We start from the raw sequence: 17,714 nt of genomic DNA on the forward strand, positions 1-17,714 counted from the left end.
TTAGAAATGATCTCTCTCTTTTTTTTTTCTTTTTTTCTTTTTTTTTCCTTTTGGTATTCTTGCATTTCGTTTTTATGAAGTGATTTTGTTGTTTTCTTTCCCCAATTTTTAATGATATTTACTTTTGTTATTCTTAACTGACTTAGAATTGTCAACGCAATTTTATTTGGCCCATCATTGTTGTGGAAATTCTTAAGGTTGATATGAAACATATTGATAATGAATTATTATTTTTGTTTGGGATAATTACAGTAAACCCACCTGTGGTATGACCCGTTTTCACTTTGCCTACCCGTGGTTCAATCATTTACACTTTGCCCACCTGAGGTTAGTCCCATTAGCCTTCCATAACCCATCTCTCCGTTTGCCATTAGAAAAACACATTTTTAGGCAAAAACATATATAACAAGAATTAAAAAGCTAGGGTTTTGATTGCTTAAGAACTTCTATAAGAACAAAGTGGAGGAGGACAAACAAGTGAACCAAAAATATAGTCTAAATTACATTTTTATTTCAATTCAATACTTATAATGGAGGAGGGGGAATTTAAACCCGGGATATCTCCGTTGGAAATACCAAGAGGTGCTAGTTGAGCTACGAGGCTCTTAACCCAAAACATAGTCTAATTACTTAACATGAAATGACATTCCACTCATACACAAAAAAAAAATATATATATATACACATGGCCGCGTGTGTGTATAACTTAACTTTTGAAAACCACAAATCTATAATAATAATAATAATAATAATAATAATAATAATAATAATAAGTGAAGCTGAGAGAAACTTAAATTAGAATTCCAAATTAGAGTGCTAATTTTGTGTCATGTGTCTACATCTATGTGGGGACCACATCATAATTATCCTTCCAATTGTTCAATTAGAATATGAACTTGAAGCCCAATTTTTCTCCATGTGGTTGAATGTATGTGGGCCCATTCCCATTAAAACCATATTTATGTATCGGGTCAAATGAGATAGAGCAACTGCATCAACATGTGCAAAGTCTTGCAAAATAGAAAAAGTTGATCATTTTACACATTTTGGGCAAAAAAACACCCACATCAGTGGGTGTAAAATTGTGCATTTATGCAAAATTGCTATAGTAACCATGGATATATGCACGGTTATTGTAGCTCTTCTATCTATTATTTTATATTTTTTTTCTCTCTCCTCTTTCTTGCCTTGTCAGACCTTCTCTCACCCACTCTTCAATGCCAAGAAGAAGAAGAAGAAGAAGAAGAAGAAGAAGAAGCAGTCGACCATCATAACAACCTAGCACCGTTAACCACCACCACTGCAACCCAGTAACGCCAACAACCACCACAACAACACGGACACACCACAAAATCATCAAAATCGTTCTAAATCTAGATCCAAATTTATCAAACCCATATACAAATTCATATAAATAATCAAACCGAAATTGAAAAAAGAAGAAGGAGAAGAAGAAGAAAGAAAGAAGAAGATGTTGAAGAAGATGCCAAAATCACCATTTTCTCCACCCAAAATTTTTGCTTTCTCTACCCAAAATCACTGCCCTTAATCAATCCCAACCCAAAATCATCATCTATAATAAAAGTATAAAACCCAAATTGTAAAAGAAGAAGAGAAAATAAAAATATTCTCAAAAAAAAAGAAAAGAAAAGGAAGGAGAAGAAAGAGAGGCAGAGATAGAGATAAGGACAAGAAGAAGAAGGAGTGTATTCAGCGAAAAAAAGTTAAGTGTTAGGTGAGGGTAGGTGGGAAATAATAAAAAAAAGTGAGGAAAAATATTATTTTAATAAAAAAATGTGTATAATAGATAAACTGATGTGGGTGTTTTGTAAAAGTGATAGTGTAAAATAGAAAAAGTAGGTTTTTTGTGTGTAAAATAGACGGAATTTTTTAGACATGCTGATGCGGTTGCTCTTACTATGCTAATTAAGTTTTTTCTTGATTCTGCTGTCAAACGTGAAAACCAAAGAGGCTATTTTTATACTCGATGAAATCACTGATTTCACAAGAGACGGGGGAGGGAGAGAGTTGTAAGGCACTGTGAAGGAGAGATTGAGGACCACCACCATGTCAGACCATCTCCCACCTTCAACCCAGCCTCTTGGCACCAATATATACTGCCTAAACCACTGCTGATACAGGTATCTTTAAACAATAAACTTAAAGCATCCATTTTATTAAAATATTGAGAGTAGTAACACTGATGCGAAACAATGAAACAAGTTGGTTGCTTTGGATTTTGTTCATTGTTTTCTTAAAAAACTATGAAACAGGATTCTATATGAAGTGTTATTATATACGGTTATTTAACTGTTTAGCTTAGTTTTTGTATTTTACTTTATGCATTTAATTCCTAAATCACATTCCTCTCCAAAAAATAAAAAATTCTAAACCACATATTGTTAATTCAATTACATGATCAGTTGGATACATCTCATGGAATATTGGATCATGCTCCACTTATTTATTTGGGTGAATTAAAGTGTCCTCTACATGTTTGACTAAATGCTTGGTCATTAGGTCTTACTAAAGATGTATTGATTTCATAGTGGTTATAGCCTCCTGTCCCACAATTGTTTTTCCAAATTAACTTTCTTACTTGGTCATGTTATGGGCATAGTTCAATTAAGTCATATCATACGAAATATGAGGCTTTAGTCTCAATTATTTATCAAGTTCTCTAATGTTATATATGCTGATAGTTGTTTCCCTTATGTTAACGTTTTTGTGATAATAGTGACTGAAAGGACCTAGCATGAACATCCTAGAAAAACATTTCCGACCTTGCTGTCATAATGATAGACTGGATTTATTTGTTGTGTTTTGGATTATAGGGCTTTCTTCTGATACTGATGAAGTTATTCTAAAGGATGCTTTTGGACGATGTGGTGAGCTAATTGAAGGTAATGTAGTAGATTATTTAGGTTTAGGTTATTTAGGTTTTGTAACTGGTACTTTTAGGTTTAGATGACCTTAGATTTACTTGAGGGTATTATGTTATCATATTTGGCAATTAAAATTATATGTGATCACATTAGTGGGAGATCAAAAGGGTATTGGCTTGTGCAGTTCACTTCTAAAACTATGTGACCACAACTCTAAAAGAAATGGATGATCAGTTAAATTTACTTCGGCATGATATTATATATATGTATATATGTGTGTGTGTTCTCTTTTTCCCTTACAAATAGCTCTGTTAAGCGCCTAATCTTAAATAAAAATAATGTGAATAACTAAACTTATGTTCAACCACTTCAGGTGTTGGATGGCAGAGTGTGTTATGCACACAAGCGAGAAAACAACTTGGATCTTGGGTACAATCATTTTCTCTTTGCATCCATTTAACTAATTAGATAGAACAGTTATGAAAATCACAATTTCCTCTTATTCTATTGTCTAATTTTTGTTGTTTGAGCATTTAATTCCTGATTTTTTTGAATAATCCTTAATAGGTTGTTGCTGTTGCCCTAAAGTGTGAAACAACCTAGGCACAATTTGACTACATGGCCACCAGGTAAAGCCTTAGGCCGTGTAATATCTAATATTATCATTTTTATCATTTGTCATTTCCTCTATAATAGTGAATTGAAAATTACATGAGTCTACCTTTGTCTTCCTTGGTTCCCTCATCTTCTCAATTGGCAAAAGATAATGATTCTACATTTATTAGAATATTAAATCTACACTTTCAAATATAGCTTTCTATTATGCACTATTCACCTAAGATTGGATTTTATACTAACTAGTGTTTAACTCGCGCAATGCGCAGGATCGTTTTACATATTAACGAACTTTGCATCCAACATAAACTTAGTTATCATACTTCTACTACATTTATTCAAACTTAAATAACGTAGTATATTTAAGCATATAGTGTCCAATATCCCCTAAAATTTTTAAAAATTAGTTTCTTCAAATCACTCATGTGTGTACTTCCTTGTTATGAGAGACTAAAAAAAAGAATTTGACTTTATGCAATTAAAACTTACATGACAATTTCAAATAGCAAATATGCTTTTCCTAGGAACTACAATTAATCACACCGAACTAAAACTTGCAAGATAATTTCAAATACCAAATCTACCATTACTAGGAACCACAATGAATTAAACCATGAGATTAGAAAATTTTACAATCAAAAAGTTTAAAAGAGAAAAATGGCTACTGGTTTGTGAAACAGAAAGTCAGAAAAATATTAGTCAAATAATAATGCATAATCAATAGTACATTGGAATCTCAAATTCTGAAACCAAACCAATATATAACCCTTAAAAGGGACATTGAATCCAACTTTTTAATCGCAAAAGAAAAAAGAAAAAGCTGTAGTGCATAATCAAGCCACAATATATAAACAAAACAGAATTCCACCTGCAACAAATAAAATGCATAATCAAGAGTATATGGGAATCTCAAATTCTAAAACCAAACCAATTCATAAGTCATAACCCATAAAAACAACATCGAATCTTAATCTTGACCCTAAATTTCAATTGCAAAACAAAAAAAGAAAAAGAAAAAGCTCACAATTCCGAAAAAGCTGCAATGATACAGAGATAATTTGTTAGCAACAACCCTCGTAGTGATAAAAAAAACAAATATATTAGATTATACACACACCCAAGTTATGAAATTCATGAAACTTTTCACCCATTATTATGTAATCATCTATTCATAAAATAAATAAATAAAAGTAAATCATCTATAAGTACTCAAATCCAAAACACAAAGACATACACAATAAAAACAATCATACCGTAGATTATTCTTTTGAAGGTAGTCATATATATTTTTTGTTTTATTTCAATAATCTATAGGAAGTGAATCTTATGATTCACAATATTCAGTATTGTGGAATTGACTAATCTCTGCCTTATTTATGGTAAATGTATAACTTTTTGAAACCACTCAATCTAAAATTTCATGCCCAATGTTGCTTGGTTTGCTTTGCTAGTTGGTTTTATTTCCTCCCTTTGTGTTTGTAAATATACAGGACTTCGAGTCCATTTTCTATTGTAACCTCTCTCAAGTCCATAGATATTATTACCAAGTAGCTGTAAGCTAGAACTGTTTTTGTTAGTCCTACTCAAACTGTGGAAGCTTTCCCTCCAAAAAGTAGCTAAGGTGGGGATTCTGCATCTAGGAACTTGTAAGATGGAAAAAGACATAGAACCTGTCCTCGTCTTAACTCTAAAACTATAGAAGAGCAAGGTTCCTATACAGTTGTAGATTCCACATAACACAATCAATCAACTTTGACCTGAGGAAGAAAAAATAATTGATAAGAGAAAGATTGGAGGGAAAAAAAAAATTATCACAATGAACCAACTGCAAATTATCTACCACCTCAAGCATCAATGCCGCATAATGAAATATTGCAGATACTTAATTTTTTTTAGTATTCTCCCTAAAAAAATTCCTAATCTTCATTAAAGTAGAAAAGCCCAACAATGTGACATACATCATCCGAAATACGAAGCCTATCAAACTCTAAGATGCATACTATAAGCCAATTAACAATGTGTCTATTACCAAACCAAACCACCTTTCAAACCCAAGAAAAACCAGAATAAAAGGCTTCCAATCAGATAGACCAAGGGTACATACAAAAAATGTACATAACTCTATAGTGGAGGAGAAGTCACTAAGAAAGTCCTCACAAATTTCGTACACAATCATAAATTAATCCCACTTCTATCTTAACAAAAAATACTCCAATGCTAAATAACAAAATGATACCAAAAAGAATAAAAATATACCTTAATATAAAAACATAACTTAATGCTTATTCTAGTAGAAAAGGCCTTAAAAATGGACTCAGTATCGGGGGGAGGGGAAATACTATCAATGAAATTTTAAACTCTATCCCTAGTAACATACCAACCCCTTTTATCAGCAACATTTTCAAACCCATCTTTGACAACGCATGATTGCCAAAGTTAGCACATTGCCTTACTATTTGAATTTTTTTTTAAATAATTCTACTATTTAAGCCAGATGACTAAAGCAACCTTTACTTAATATTCGGTACATTTATTTGTCTTCACTCTCTAACAAAGTCATTTTATTCATTTAAAGGTTGAGACTATATAGCATTATTGGTCATTTTACACATTAGACGACAATCAAAACTTATATAATTGTTTGACGTTTAAATATTGTCAAAGACAAATTTACACTTAGCTCAATATACTTCACCTACTTTTTTTTGAAAAATGTCATCCAATAATGTAACATGACGTTATTTATAAATTACAAACCTAAAGCCAAGCAATATATTGATTATCAAATCCTTTCTATAAAATAGACATATATGTGACATGTCAATTTCTAACAGATTATATACCATCCCAAACCTAATAAAATGGCACATTTATTCATGACCAATCTGCTGTTAGATCCTATCAAAAAAAAAAAAAAATCTGTTGTTTCCATCAATTCTATTTTCTCTAATTTACATTGGTAAAATAGAGAATTTGAGTACTTGAATCAGTAGACAACTCCCACAGTAAAACAAAATCATTTAAATATAAATTCTAAGCTATTTAATATAATATATAAAGCCATAGTTGGTTCGTTTAGCAAGTACAACTTTCTACCATGAGTAATAAAAAGTTTAGCATAGTGCATTCTCATCATTCCTTCTAATAATTAATATATATGCTTTTCCGAAAATGAAGGAAAGCCAATGAAAGAAAAGATTCCCCACATTTTCTTTCATTCGATGAACTTACAGGTGGTTCTTAAGGAGGTAAATTCTTCTAATTCTCGGCTTGAAAGATTTGCTTCAGATGTTTCTAGTACCTGCCTTTGGATTTGCTTGAAATAAAGGTGGGTTGGCAACACTAGCTCTACTTTCACCACTTCTCTCTCCTCCTTCTTCATGGAAACTGGATATCACTAAAAATAGTGGCTTTTGTGAGAAATATACAATTTTAAGAAAACCGCAACACAATGCAAATTAATTAAGAAAACCGCAACACATTCAAAATTAATTAAGAGAACACAACACTTTATACAAAAGCCTCGACACAGAGTCCATTATAGAAACAAAAAACCAATAATTAAAGATGTATAACATAACCCAAAAAAAAAAAATTAAAATAAAATTTTAAAAGAAAGCTTATTTGATCCAAAAGATATCTTTAAAATTTCTATTTTGAACACTTTAGGGTGAATCCTTTTTAGTAATTTCTGTAATCTATAAAAATATAAGACGGTGTTTTAAATAATTTTTAATGCATTTAAGGCCGATTGAAACCATAATCAAACACATTCAAGGCAATTCATCAAATGACAAAACACCCAACTCTTACTTCTTAATTTTTTTTTTGATAAATAACTCTTACTTTTTAATTAGCACACGTTGTTGCTTATAATAGTATAAAGATAAATTTTAATCAAGAGCCAAGCTAGTTAGCGCAATTAAATCTTCAAATTGCTTCAAAAACAAATCATGAACTTATGAAAATTATTCTATAAAAAAATTAAAATTAGAAATTTTCAAAACTGTGGTGCTTCCTAGCTTCTCTTCAAACTTGTATTTTGCCAACTCTTACTTTTTAATTAGCACACGTTGTCACTTATAATAGTATAAATATAAATTTTAATCGAGAGCCAGGCTAGTTAGCGCAATTAAATCTTCAAATTGCTTCAAAAACAAATCATGAACTTATGAAAATTATTCTATTAAAAAAATGCAAATTAGAAAATTTCAAAACAGTCGTACTTCTTGGCTTCTCTTCAAACTTGTTTTTGCCAAAAATCTTTAGTTGGGCTTCAGGATTTTCAGTTAAAAATCCACTTCATTGTTCAAAAATTTCATATAATGCAATGTGCTCCTATCAAACCAAAGTATTTCACAGATTTTAAAAATTAATAACAAAACTTTACAGGTAACTATTTCGGCAATCTGACTTTCTATGAAGACTCTGATTTTTCTTTCTCTACTTTAAAATCTCAAATCTCTAAGTCCTCATTCTAAAAGCCCCAAATTTTTCCTGTTTGATACTGAAACAGTTTTTAACAGCAACTGCGGTTCTACCTTTCAACAGAAACCGTCATAGAATGGTTGTAGACAAAAAAAAAAAGTAAGAAAAAAGAAAAGAAAAACCGAATAGAATTCAGAGAATAAGAGGAAAGAAAGAATAGAACAATAGCATTATAAAAAAAAAAGGAATATACAAATCTGTAAATTAAGAATTAGAACTGATTTTTTTTCCTTAGAACTTTAAGTCTCTCTCTTTCCGATGTGCCCCTTATGAACTGTTTCTCTTTGCGATTGTGGTTCCGGTGGTCTAAGTCTGGCGAGGGAACGGATGGTAGAGGAAAAACTGATCTCTCATATCTCTGTATCTCAAGCCTTTCGAGTCTCGATTGCATTTTAAGTTTTTAACTCAAATAACTAAATCTAAAGCAATCCAACCAAAAAATTCAAACCTAAATCATATTCAATCCCCAAATTTGAAAAAGAAAAGGAAAAAAAAAAAACTATATTGATTATGGGTATACGGCAAAAAAACCTAAAATAAATATCAATGCAACATTCAATCCTATACTTAATTAATCCCAACGATTTGGTTAAGATTAGAAATAGAAGTACGATTTCTGTAATATATATATATATAAAAAAAAAAAAATCCTGTTTCTTTACAGTGAAATCCCAAAAAAAAAAAAAAAAAAAAATCAAAACCTAATGTAATCCATATACCTAAATAAATTCAATCCAACCAATATCATACCCAGATCTAAGAAAGAAAGAAAGTAAAAAACTTTACCGATGGTAGTTCCGATGATTTGATGGTAACGTGTTAATGGCACTTAGTTTCTCTTCCTCAATCTCTACTCTTGTGCGCCTTATGGACTGTCTCTCTCTATCTCCGTATCTCCCAATTTGATGGTAACAGTGTTGATGGCTTTCTGTAGGTTTCCATTTGAGTGAATGAAGCCACCGCCGGATATTTTAAACCGTGTCTCTTGTTTCTCATATTCACTCTGTTTCTCAGGCTCTCTCTGTCTTTCAATTTAACTGTGTTTTGTTTTAGACCGTGTGGAAAACACAGTAAACGTACGGTTTAAATTGAGACCCTCAAACAATATATTCATATTAGTTTAATGGATTTGTCACGACCTATGAGCAAGATTTTAGTAAGTTCACTAATAAGCTTGTGTAATATTTGATAGTGTGTGCATCCTTTATTACTGGTTTTGGTATACTAAACTTTGGCTGAAACAAAAAGACTTAGGTTAGGCAGCACAACAAAGGTCCACTATTCTATGCTTGAAAAAAATTGATGATTATTGAATTTTTATTTTATTTTATTTTATTATTATTATTATTATTATTTTTTATGGGTGATTATTAAAGACTAATTTTGCTCACTAGAGGGCTTAGATATAGTCAACTAATTTTGATCATTTCATTTTCCTAACCTTTTGTATATTTTTTTTACTTGCTTAAATTGCATGACATGGCTTCAAAATATTTTTCATTGCATAAAAAAATTGATTGAAATTCAGTTGGATCTCCATTAGTTTAATCAACTAATAACCGCTTATTTTATTTAAGAGGATTTTTATTTTTTTTACCCTATCCCTTCAACCTTGACATTTGCGTAATTTAGTTGTTTACATATTATTGGATGAAAATGGTCTTAGTCAATGGATTATGAAATTATAGAGAATGTTTAGGATGTCAACCGATTAATAGCTAAAAATAGGTAAAATAATAATTATTTTATTTTATTTACTGATTTAATCTTTTGAAGGATTGAGAAGAATTATCAAAGAAACAAGATAATGAAATTACTTTCGTTGTGTACATGTGTAAAAATATTTTTTAATCTTTTTAAGTTCATTCTCATATTTTATTATAAAACATTATTACCCATAAGAAAAAACCTAATATCCTATATGTTTAATAAACCATTCTAAACATGAATAGAAACGATTGAATATTTCTATGTGAAAACTCACTTAGTGTGTAAAACACTTGTGATTGTTTAGACCCCCAAATTCAAGTTTTCCAATCCAAAGCTTATATTTAAACAATTGATGTGCGGAACAATAAATATAAGCAATACCCAAGTTGGCAAAACACTCTAAACCATAATTAATCACAAACACAGCAACAATTATAAGGAATAGAGTAGGGAAGAGAGAAGCAAACATAAAGATAACACCGAGACGTGTTATCGAAGAGGAAACCGAAGAATTCGGTGAAAAACTTCTTTGCCGCCCTCTAAGCGGTAAAATAATCCACTAGAAAATTAGTTGGGATACATAAATCGCAATAGACCCTCCAAGCCTAATCTACTTGATGCACCTAAGCCCTCCAAGCTTCTTGCTCTAACAAGGTTATGCTGAACTGTGTCTTCTCTAGCTTTCCGAATCCTGAAATAAGCTCCATATTGCATTTGCCATCCTTGGCATCTCCAATGCTTCCCAAGCTCCAAAAACACTCTCAACATTTTGAATGGGTGTGGGTAGTGTTTGGGTACAAATCTCATCTCAATGGGTATAACAATGGGAGAAAGAATGAGAAGAGACTACAAAGATTTCTCTCTAAGAATGAGTAGCTCTCTCTCTAATAAGGTGGGTGTGTTGTAGAAACCTTTCTTAGGGTTTTTTCTCTCAATAGGCTCCCTTACAATTTCTGTGGGTAATGAGGGTATATATAGTATGTGTGAAGAGAATGCGAAAAGTCACAATTTTCAGTAAAACAGGGGCAATTTGCGGGTCACTCGCGACTGGTGCAAGTCGCGAATCCAAGTCGTGAGTTACCCTCCTGAATAGGCTGTATTGAGCTGGACATCTGGCCTGACTGTTCACCTTCCTGCATGTGCTTCTCAAGTGATCTTCAGCTGTCTTGATCAAATCTTCACCACTCAATACTAAATCCATTACAAATAAATCCCACAAAAATACAAGGAAATAAATTTACGCAATTACAACACTTTTTGTTATGGAATAAGCCAATACTAATGTTATGAGAAAAATCATAATTTAACACTATGCGTAATAATATCATGAAAATTATTAAATAACCCAAGCTTAACGTCAATAGCATCACTACAATTCAATTCCATGATTTGATCTAACCAAACACTTCACACGTCCAAATTCATTAAGAAAAATTTTCAATACAGGAATCTAGATAAGTTTAACCATTTGACTATCAAAATTCATGTATATTCATTTAACAAGTCTAAAAACACATTATTATCATTTATTATAATTTAATATGATCCAATGAATCTTTAAAAATCATTTTATTATAAATAGTGAATGAAATATTAGAACACTATTTCAAAAAAAAAAAAAATATATATATATATATAAGATGCAATTGCTCTTCATCGAATTTTTGATCAAGTGCCTTTCGGCCACATAGTACTTCAAACAATACCACGCCAAATGAGTACACATCAGATTTATCGGTCACTTGCTGACGCCTTGCATAATCTGGATCCAAATATCCAAATGTACCTTTAACTACGGTACTAACAGGAGTTTGATTCAAACCCATTTTAGACAACCCAAAATCCGAAACCTTAGACCCCATTTTGTCATCCAATAGGATATTGGTGGCCTTCACATCACGGTGGATGATAGGGTTCTTCATACACGTGTGGAGGTAGTGCAAACCACTTGCCGCCCCTACGCATATATCGAGCCTTTGTTTCCACGTGAGAGGATCGTTTTTGGTGTTGAAGAGATGCTCACTAAGGGTCCCATTTGGCATGTATTCGTAGATGAGGACCATCTCACCCCCATCGTTGCTATATCCAATTAGAGAGACGAGGCGGCCATGGCGTAGTTGAGAAAGCATCTCGATCTCAGTCTTGAACTCTCGAGCACCTTGTCGGGATTCGGGGTTCAAGCGCTTGATTGCCACAGCCATGGTGCCATCGTTAATCAAACCCTTATATACATTGCCAAAACCACCTCGACCGGTAATTAGCTCTTCATTGAAGTTGTTGGTTGCTATTCTGATATCGTCTAGTGAGAAATTGCGGCATACTTCGTCGGGCAATGATAAGGCCTTTGTCCTTGCTGACTTTCCTTTGTATGGATCACCCCAGCACCAGTACTTTGATAGTGGATAGTATGAACCATAGCGCCTGGACTTGCTTAGTTTCCATAGAACCATGCAGCACACTGAAGTGAGTACCACTAAGAAGCCCACGCCACTTCCAATGGCAATGAATATTGTTTTCTTTGTTTTGGACTCCTTGGCTGTCGGGGCAGCAGGTAGAGAGGGCAGGATTTCACTAGGTCTTGCAAGGTTAGCATCTGAGTCGCTCAGCTTGAACACTTCCACACCGTCTAAAAAAGAATCTTGGGCGAAAGAGTCTGATCTAGGGTGTAGATCAATGGAGAAAATATGCTGCTTCTCCCCATCAACTCCATTGTTTTTCATCATTACTACGTAGTCTTTGTAAATAGGCGTATATCTTTTGTTATCAGTCCAGGACATTACATCAGCATCAACTTCAGCCATTTGATAGTCAATATAGATTTCAAACCGCCTATCGCCAGCGTAGCTTATTCCTGTATCTATTTCACAGAAATGGAGCCTCACCAGGTAGTAGAATCCCAAATCAACAGGTAATACCCACGTCAAATTAGACTGCAAGTTCTTGACCCTGTTTTTACCCTGTGACATTGAAGACCAATAGATTGTATCTGGTGCAGTATAATTCATTATTTTTGAGTAATTGGGTGTAAAAGACGCATTAGTAGGTATTATGCCTTGAGAACTGTAATACTTGGTATCTGGGGACCATTCTCTGAAGAAGCCAGTGTCTTCAGTCGGTTGTATCAAGCTCCCACCCACGTTCAATCGACAAACCATCTCGAGTGCCCTGGTGTAGTTTATGTAGAACGGAGTATATTGGCCGACATAAACAGGGACTTTCTCTTCACTTTGATCTTCTTGACTATAGTAGTACAAGTTTTTAGGCATGGAAACAATCTCAATTCCATTAATGAAAGCATAGAAAGCAGTTGAAAAAGGGATGAAGGTTAAGTTCAATTTTTTTTCGACGCTGATGCAGAACTCTTTGAAAAAACCTTTTTCCTGCAAAGAATCAGCAAGAACGGAAGCACTGAAGTTTCTAAGTAAGGTGAATGAACCTGATTTGACAGTGAAAAAGTCCTTAGACCCTTCAAAACCTGAGTAAGAAGCAGGGTGAAAGTGCAACCGAACGAATTTCGGGCCATCGGTGACTGGAAACACGTATGTGAATTCAGAATAAGATATACGTGCAGTCGTGAATGGGGCTTTGTTGACCACCCCTTCTTTTGGAACTTGAAAGGTATTAGATTTGAGATTATCTTCTTCTGAGGGAAAGAACTTGGAGCCAATGTCTCCAATCCAGTTGCGGTCATCATTACCCGTCGATTTGCTTGAACTGCCACAGTCGACAAGAATATTATCAGCCGCTTTGTAACGATAAGTTGTCGAAGAATCTACTGTGATATGATAAAGAAGAAAGAATATGCAGAAGAAGGAAATGGTAGGTGTGAGCATTATTGAGAGATTCTTCATGGGAGCAAGAGATCATTCCCCGCAAGTTGAAGTGTGCAACCAATTAAGGGGAGAAAAGAAGTATAGACTATAGAGTATGAAAAGCTCCTTTTATTCCTACTATATAAAGGTAGATAACCCATTATTGAATTATTTGATCAACCTATCTTTTTTTTCCCCACAACGAGAGCACTACCCCAATTGCTATTTTAGCAACTAGACCCTTAAAAGCATGCTCCGTCTGAGTATGTAAACCCAAAAAATTATCTATCCTAACTACGGTAAAGTTGTGTATTTGTAACCTTACTATTCTTGAGGTTGTAATGAAAAACTACTTTTTTTATTTCTCACACACTCTTTCTTCCTCTCACACTCTCTCTTCTTACTTTTTATTTTTATATTAGGTAATTTATATTATTTTATTAGACTATATGTAAAAATAAAAACCGAGATATTAGATATATTGTTAAATGAGTTAGTAAAATATATAAAGTAGTGTTTGAGGATCTAAAATAGTGTTTTTTTGCATCCTCAAACACTACTTTATCTATTTTACTAACTCATTTTACAATTCACCTTACATCCCAATTTTTATTTTTACATATAATCTAATAAAATAATATAAACTATCTATTAAAATAATATAAAGTACTATTCTCTCCATTTTTCTTTCCACTCACTTTTCTCTTCACACACAACTGCAAGATTAAAATAATATATGCAACCTTACTGTTCATAGGTTACAAATTTTTTTAAGTTTACAAATCCGGATAGAGTGAGTTTTGGGTGGCTTAGGTTGTAAAATAACAACTGGAGGGGTGTTTACACCCCCAATGTTAGTGTTCTAAGTCTACATCCTAGTTTTTATTTTTACATACTATCTAATAAAATAATATAAAGTATTATTCTCTCTCTTTTACTTCCCACCCACTTTTTCTCTTCACACACAACCACAAGATTAAAATAATATATGCAAACTTACTGTTCATAAGTTCCAAACTTTTTTAAGTTTACAATTTCAAATTGTAAAATAGCAACTAAAGGGTATTTACACCCCCTATTCTATTGCTCTAAGTCAGCTATATGTTTTAGGTGGAACAGGAATACATTAGTTTACAAATCCATTTCATAGCTTTAATTCGCATCATGCTCCTAGTGGGAGACTTCGTGCTTGCTTTTTAGATTCAGTAAAGAGATTTGTTAGTTTATTATTCTTTATTCTAATCAGACAAGGCGTTCGCACAGAATTGGGATATTCTCAGTTAATTCTGTACGTATTTCGAAATTTTAGACAGAATACACACAAATTTCAGATTTTGAAAGAGATAAGAGACCCACTAGTTAACATAAAATTAGAGTAATGCTGAGTACCGGCACAACTTTTTTCCACGTGATCAGCCCACCATTGATATTAGTAACATCATTGGCGGGCAATATCAAAATTAGAATTTGACTCTAATTAAGGGCGCTAAAATTTATACGCATACCATTACCTTTGTGCACTCAAAGATTAAATATATTTATATATAAATTATCTTTAAAGATATCTTTGCATGAGTCGCGTTACTTTTGAAAAATAACAATAATTTTTTTTGCCTTGTATTAAAAATATAGTTTCCTTATTTTCCTTTTTATTTTTGACTTACCTTCATTTCCTTTTTAAAAATTTTGAACCTTAAAAAGACATCAATGAAATAAGAAAGATTTTTCTATTGGGAAAATTATATTGTAAATCCTATAATTTAGGGGTTTAACAATTTTTTTTTTTTTTTTTTTGAGAAGTAGTTTCAACCTATAAAGACTTCCACTCTTGATAATTGTTATCTTATCTTTAGGACACCAATTGGTTTTTGGTGCAAGCATGCCCTAGATTTCTTATTCGCCGATAAAAGACTTAACCAGTTATGCGAACTAGAACCCACAAAGAGGCTTAACAATTTAAACCTTATCTTCTTTTTTTAGAAACCTTATAATTAGCTTAATGTTAAAAAAGTAACAAATTAAATTTTATATTTTTAAAAATAACAAATTAAACCCTAAGTGACAAATTAAAGGTCACCTATTTAAGGTAAATTACATTGTGTTTTGAATTAAACATGGGTTAAAGGTCTAAAGAATGAAGATTTGTGTCGCAAGAAAATTTGGTGAACTCCAATTAAAAGTTTAAAACCATGGTGCATGGAAGAAAATTTGGGGCCTATTGGTACCAAGAAATGTCAGGAATTTCTTGGGGAGAGCCTGCAAAAACGCCATCCCAACTAAGTTGAACCTTTTACACAGAACTGTGATTGAGGATTCGACCTGTGACCTATGCAAATAGAGAGTACGAAATGTTCTACATTCCTTATGGCTCTATTCGAAACTATCTTAAATTTGGAGTGATGATCCATAGTGGGATTTTAAAACCTGGGATTTAATTAAAACCTCTTGGAGTTTCCCTTGCTTCTCATCTCTGGTCCAACATGTCATGGAATCGAGTAAGAACTTTGAGCTTTTCTCCTTGATTTTGCGGACTATTTGGTTTAGAAGGAACCAATCTTGACTATACACAAAAAGATGATGGTGGCTGGTCGGAGAGTCATCTTTCATGCCCGGAAAAGGTAGTGTTTAACCATGGATTTTGCTTTAAGACTCTAAATTATTTTTCTTTTCATATTTAATATCTTTCGTTACATCAATTTGGTTCAATGAAGTTTTTGTAGATCAATGATTCAATTTAAAGAAATTTATATCTATTCTTGTTTTAAATGAGATCTTGTAGATGTTGTATAGATTCTTCCATCAAAATTAAAATAACAAATTCTCTATTCTTATTGGTCATAGATATATATACCTCTCGAAGTAAATCGATCAAATTTGGTACAAACTTCATGGGCAATGATGGGTCTTATTCTTGCCAAACAGGTTAGTTTATGGTTTAAAAACTTATCATTACATTTATATTGTGTTATCGTATGTTTTTCTTGAATAATTCTAAAAATAAAATTTTACTTGTAATAGGCTGAAAGAGACCCAACACCTATTCATCGTGCAGCGAAGCTGATAATCAATTCCCAATTGGAAAATGGCGATTTTCCTCAACAGGTGTCTTTGTCTAACATAACTTCAAATAACAAATAGAAATATGAAAATTGACAAGAGCATAGATATCATTCTTCCATTATGGAATGTAGTTTTTTCCCTTGACTAATAAACTTTATAGTAGTTAATTTGCAAGTTGCAACACAACTAATAAAGCTATCACTTTCTATTTTCTTTTTTCTTTTTTTAAAAAAAGGCAGAAAAGAATGTAAAATAACATGATGTACAATGCTTTGCTTAAATTTTACTTTCAATAATTTGTAATTAATCATTAATTACTTTGTTGTGGCAGGAAACCACAGGAGTCTACTTGAAAAACTGCATGTTGCACTATTCAGCATATAGAAATGTTTTCCCATTGTGGGCTCTTGGAGAATACCGCAAGCATGTTCCATTGCCATCCAAAACTATGTAACTCAGAGTGGCAAAGCAAGTTCTTAGTTCTTTTAAAATTATGTACCATTTAGTTTTCTGTCTTACCCACCAATTAGTGGTTGACATGGAATAAACTAATAAAACTTTGTCACAGTAACAGTTTGTAAAAATGTTGAAATACTTGGTGCTTGTTAGCATTGCTCTTTCATTACCATTGCCTTACACTGGCTTGGAACACCTAATGAAATCCTAACAGCATCATTAGAATCTCTCTCTCTCTCTCTCTCTCTCTCTCTCTTGATTTTTATTCTTTCTTATGACTCTACTTTATACTGATGAATCATTGTGATTTTTAGAACTTTTATTTTAGGTTCATACATTTTGGTGCTGTATTTTTTAGTTCCCTATTACAAGTAGTTTCTCTCTCTCTCTTACAGTTTCGATTTGATTTATATTTGAGTTTGATAGGCCAAAGACGTATTGACCCCTTGTGATTAAATTAATTAATTAATTAGTCAAGTTATTAATTAATCAATTTAACATGCAAACATGTGGTAGCACAAACAAATCACCAATAATCTAATTATGCAGCGTAAAATAAATAACACGGTGATTTGTTTACAAATGGGGAAAACCTAACGGCAAAAACTCCACTGGGTGATTTTCAGGTCACTACTCTCGAAACTCCACTATTATCACAACAAGCAGTTTTCTGCAGTGACAATTTCCC

At 32.5% G+C, this 17,714-nt stretch overlaps 2 protein-coding genes and 1 long non-coding RNA gene across 3 annotated transcripts; 1 reads left to right on the top strand and 2 right to left on the bottom strand.

The window, feature by feature from the left end:
- Positions 1-6,519: 6,519 nt before the first annotated feature.
- Positions 6,520-9,195, bottom strand: LOC136066988 (uncharacterized). The gene is made up of 2 exons (XR_010628506.1): positions 8,775-9,195; positions 6,520-6,887 (listed from the first exon to the last, which is right to left on the bottom strand). It is a non-coding gene; the product is annotated as an uncharacterized LOC136066988 (long non-coding RNA).
- Positions 9,196-10,321: 1,126 nt separating this feature from the next.
- On the bottom strand, positions 10,322-13,617 carry LOC112033515 (receptor-like protein kinase FERONIA). Its single transcript, XM_065772162.1, has 2 exons — positions 11,343-13,617; positions 10,322-10,436 (listed from the first exon to the last, which is right to left on the bottom strand). The coding sequence occupies exons 1-2, from the start codon at positions 13,547-13,549 to the stop codon at positions 10,322-10,324; spliced, it is 2,322 nt and encodes a 773-aa protein (XP_065628234.1). The 5' UTR covers positions 13,550-13,617.
- A 2,461-nt stretch (positions 13,618-16,078) lies between these two features.
- On the top strand, positions 16,079-17,253 carry LOC136067002 (beta-amyrin synthase-like). Its single transcript, XM_065772167.1, has 4 exons — positions 16,079-16,128; positions 16,352-16,432; positions 16,529-16,612; positions 16,902-17,253. The coding sequence occupies exons 2-4, from the start codon at positions 16,406-16,408 to the stop codon at positions 17,022-17,024; spliced, it is 234 nt and encodes a 77-aa protein (XP_065628239.1). The 5' UTR covers positions 16,079-16,128; positions 16,352-16,405; the 3' UTR covers positions 17,025-17,253.
- The last annotated feature ends 461 nt before the right edge of the window (positions 17,254-17,714 follow it).

This window comes from Quercus suber, unplaced genomic scaffold (assembly GCF_002906115.3).
Source record: "Quercus suber isolate HL8 unplaced genomic scaffold, Cork oak 2.0 scaffold_54, whole genome shotgun sequence".
NCBI lineage: Eukaryota > Viridiplantae > Streptophyta > Magnoliopsida > Fagales > Fagaceae > Quercus > Quercus suber.

Bases quoted from the DNA above. Each gene is read 5' to 3' on its own strand.
- LOC112033515 (XM_065772162.1), bottom strand. From the start codon at position 13,549: ATGAAGAATCTCTCAATAATGCTCACACCTACCATTTCCTTCTTCTGC. The intron at 10,437-11,342 runs GCATCTTATATA...GAGCTTGGGAAG, and splicing joins AAATTCGATGAAGAGCAATT to CATTGGAGATGCCAAGGATG.
- LOC136067002 (XM_065772167.1), top strand. From the start codon at position 16,406: ATGATGGGTCTTATTCTTGCCAAACAG. The intron at 16,433-16,528 runs GTTAGTTTATGG...TACTTGTAATAG, and splicing joins GTCTTATTCTTGCCAAACAG to GCTGAAAGAGACCCAACACC. The intron at 16,613-16,901 runs GTGTCTTTGTCT...TTGTTGTGGCAG, and splicing joins ATGGCGATTTTCCTCAACAG to GAAACCACAGGAGTCTACTT.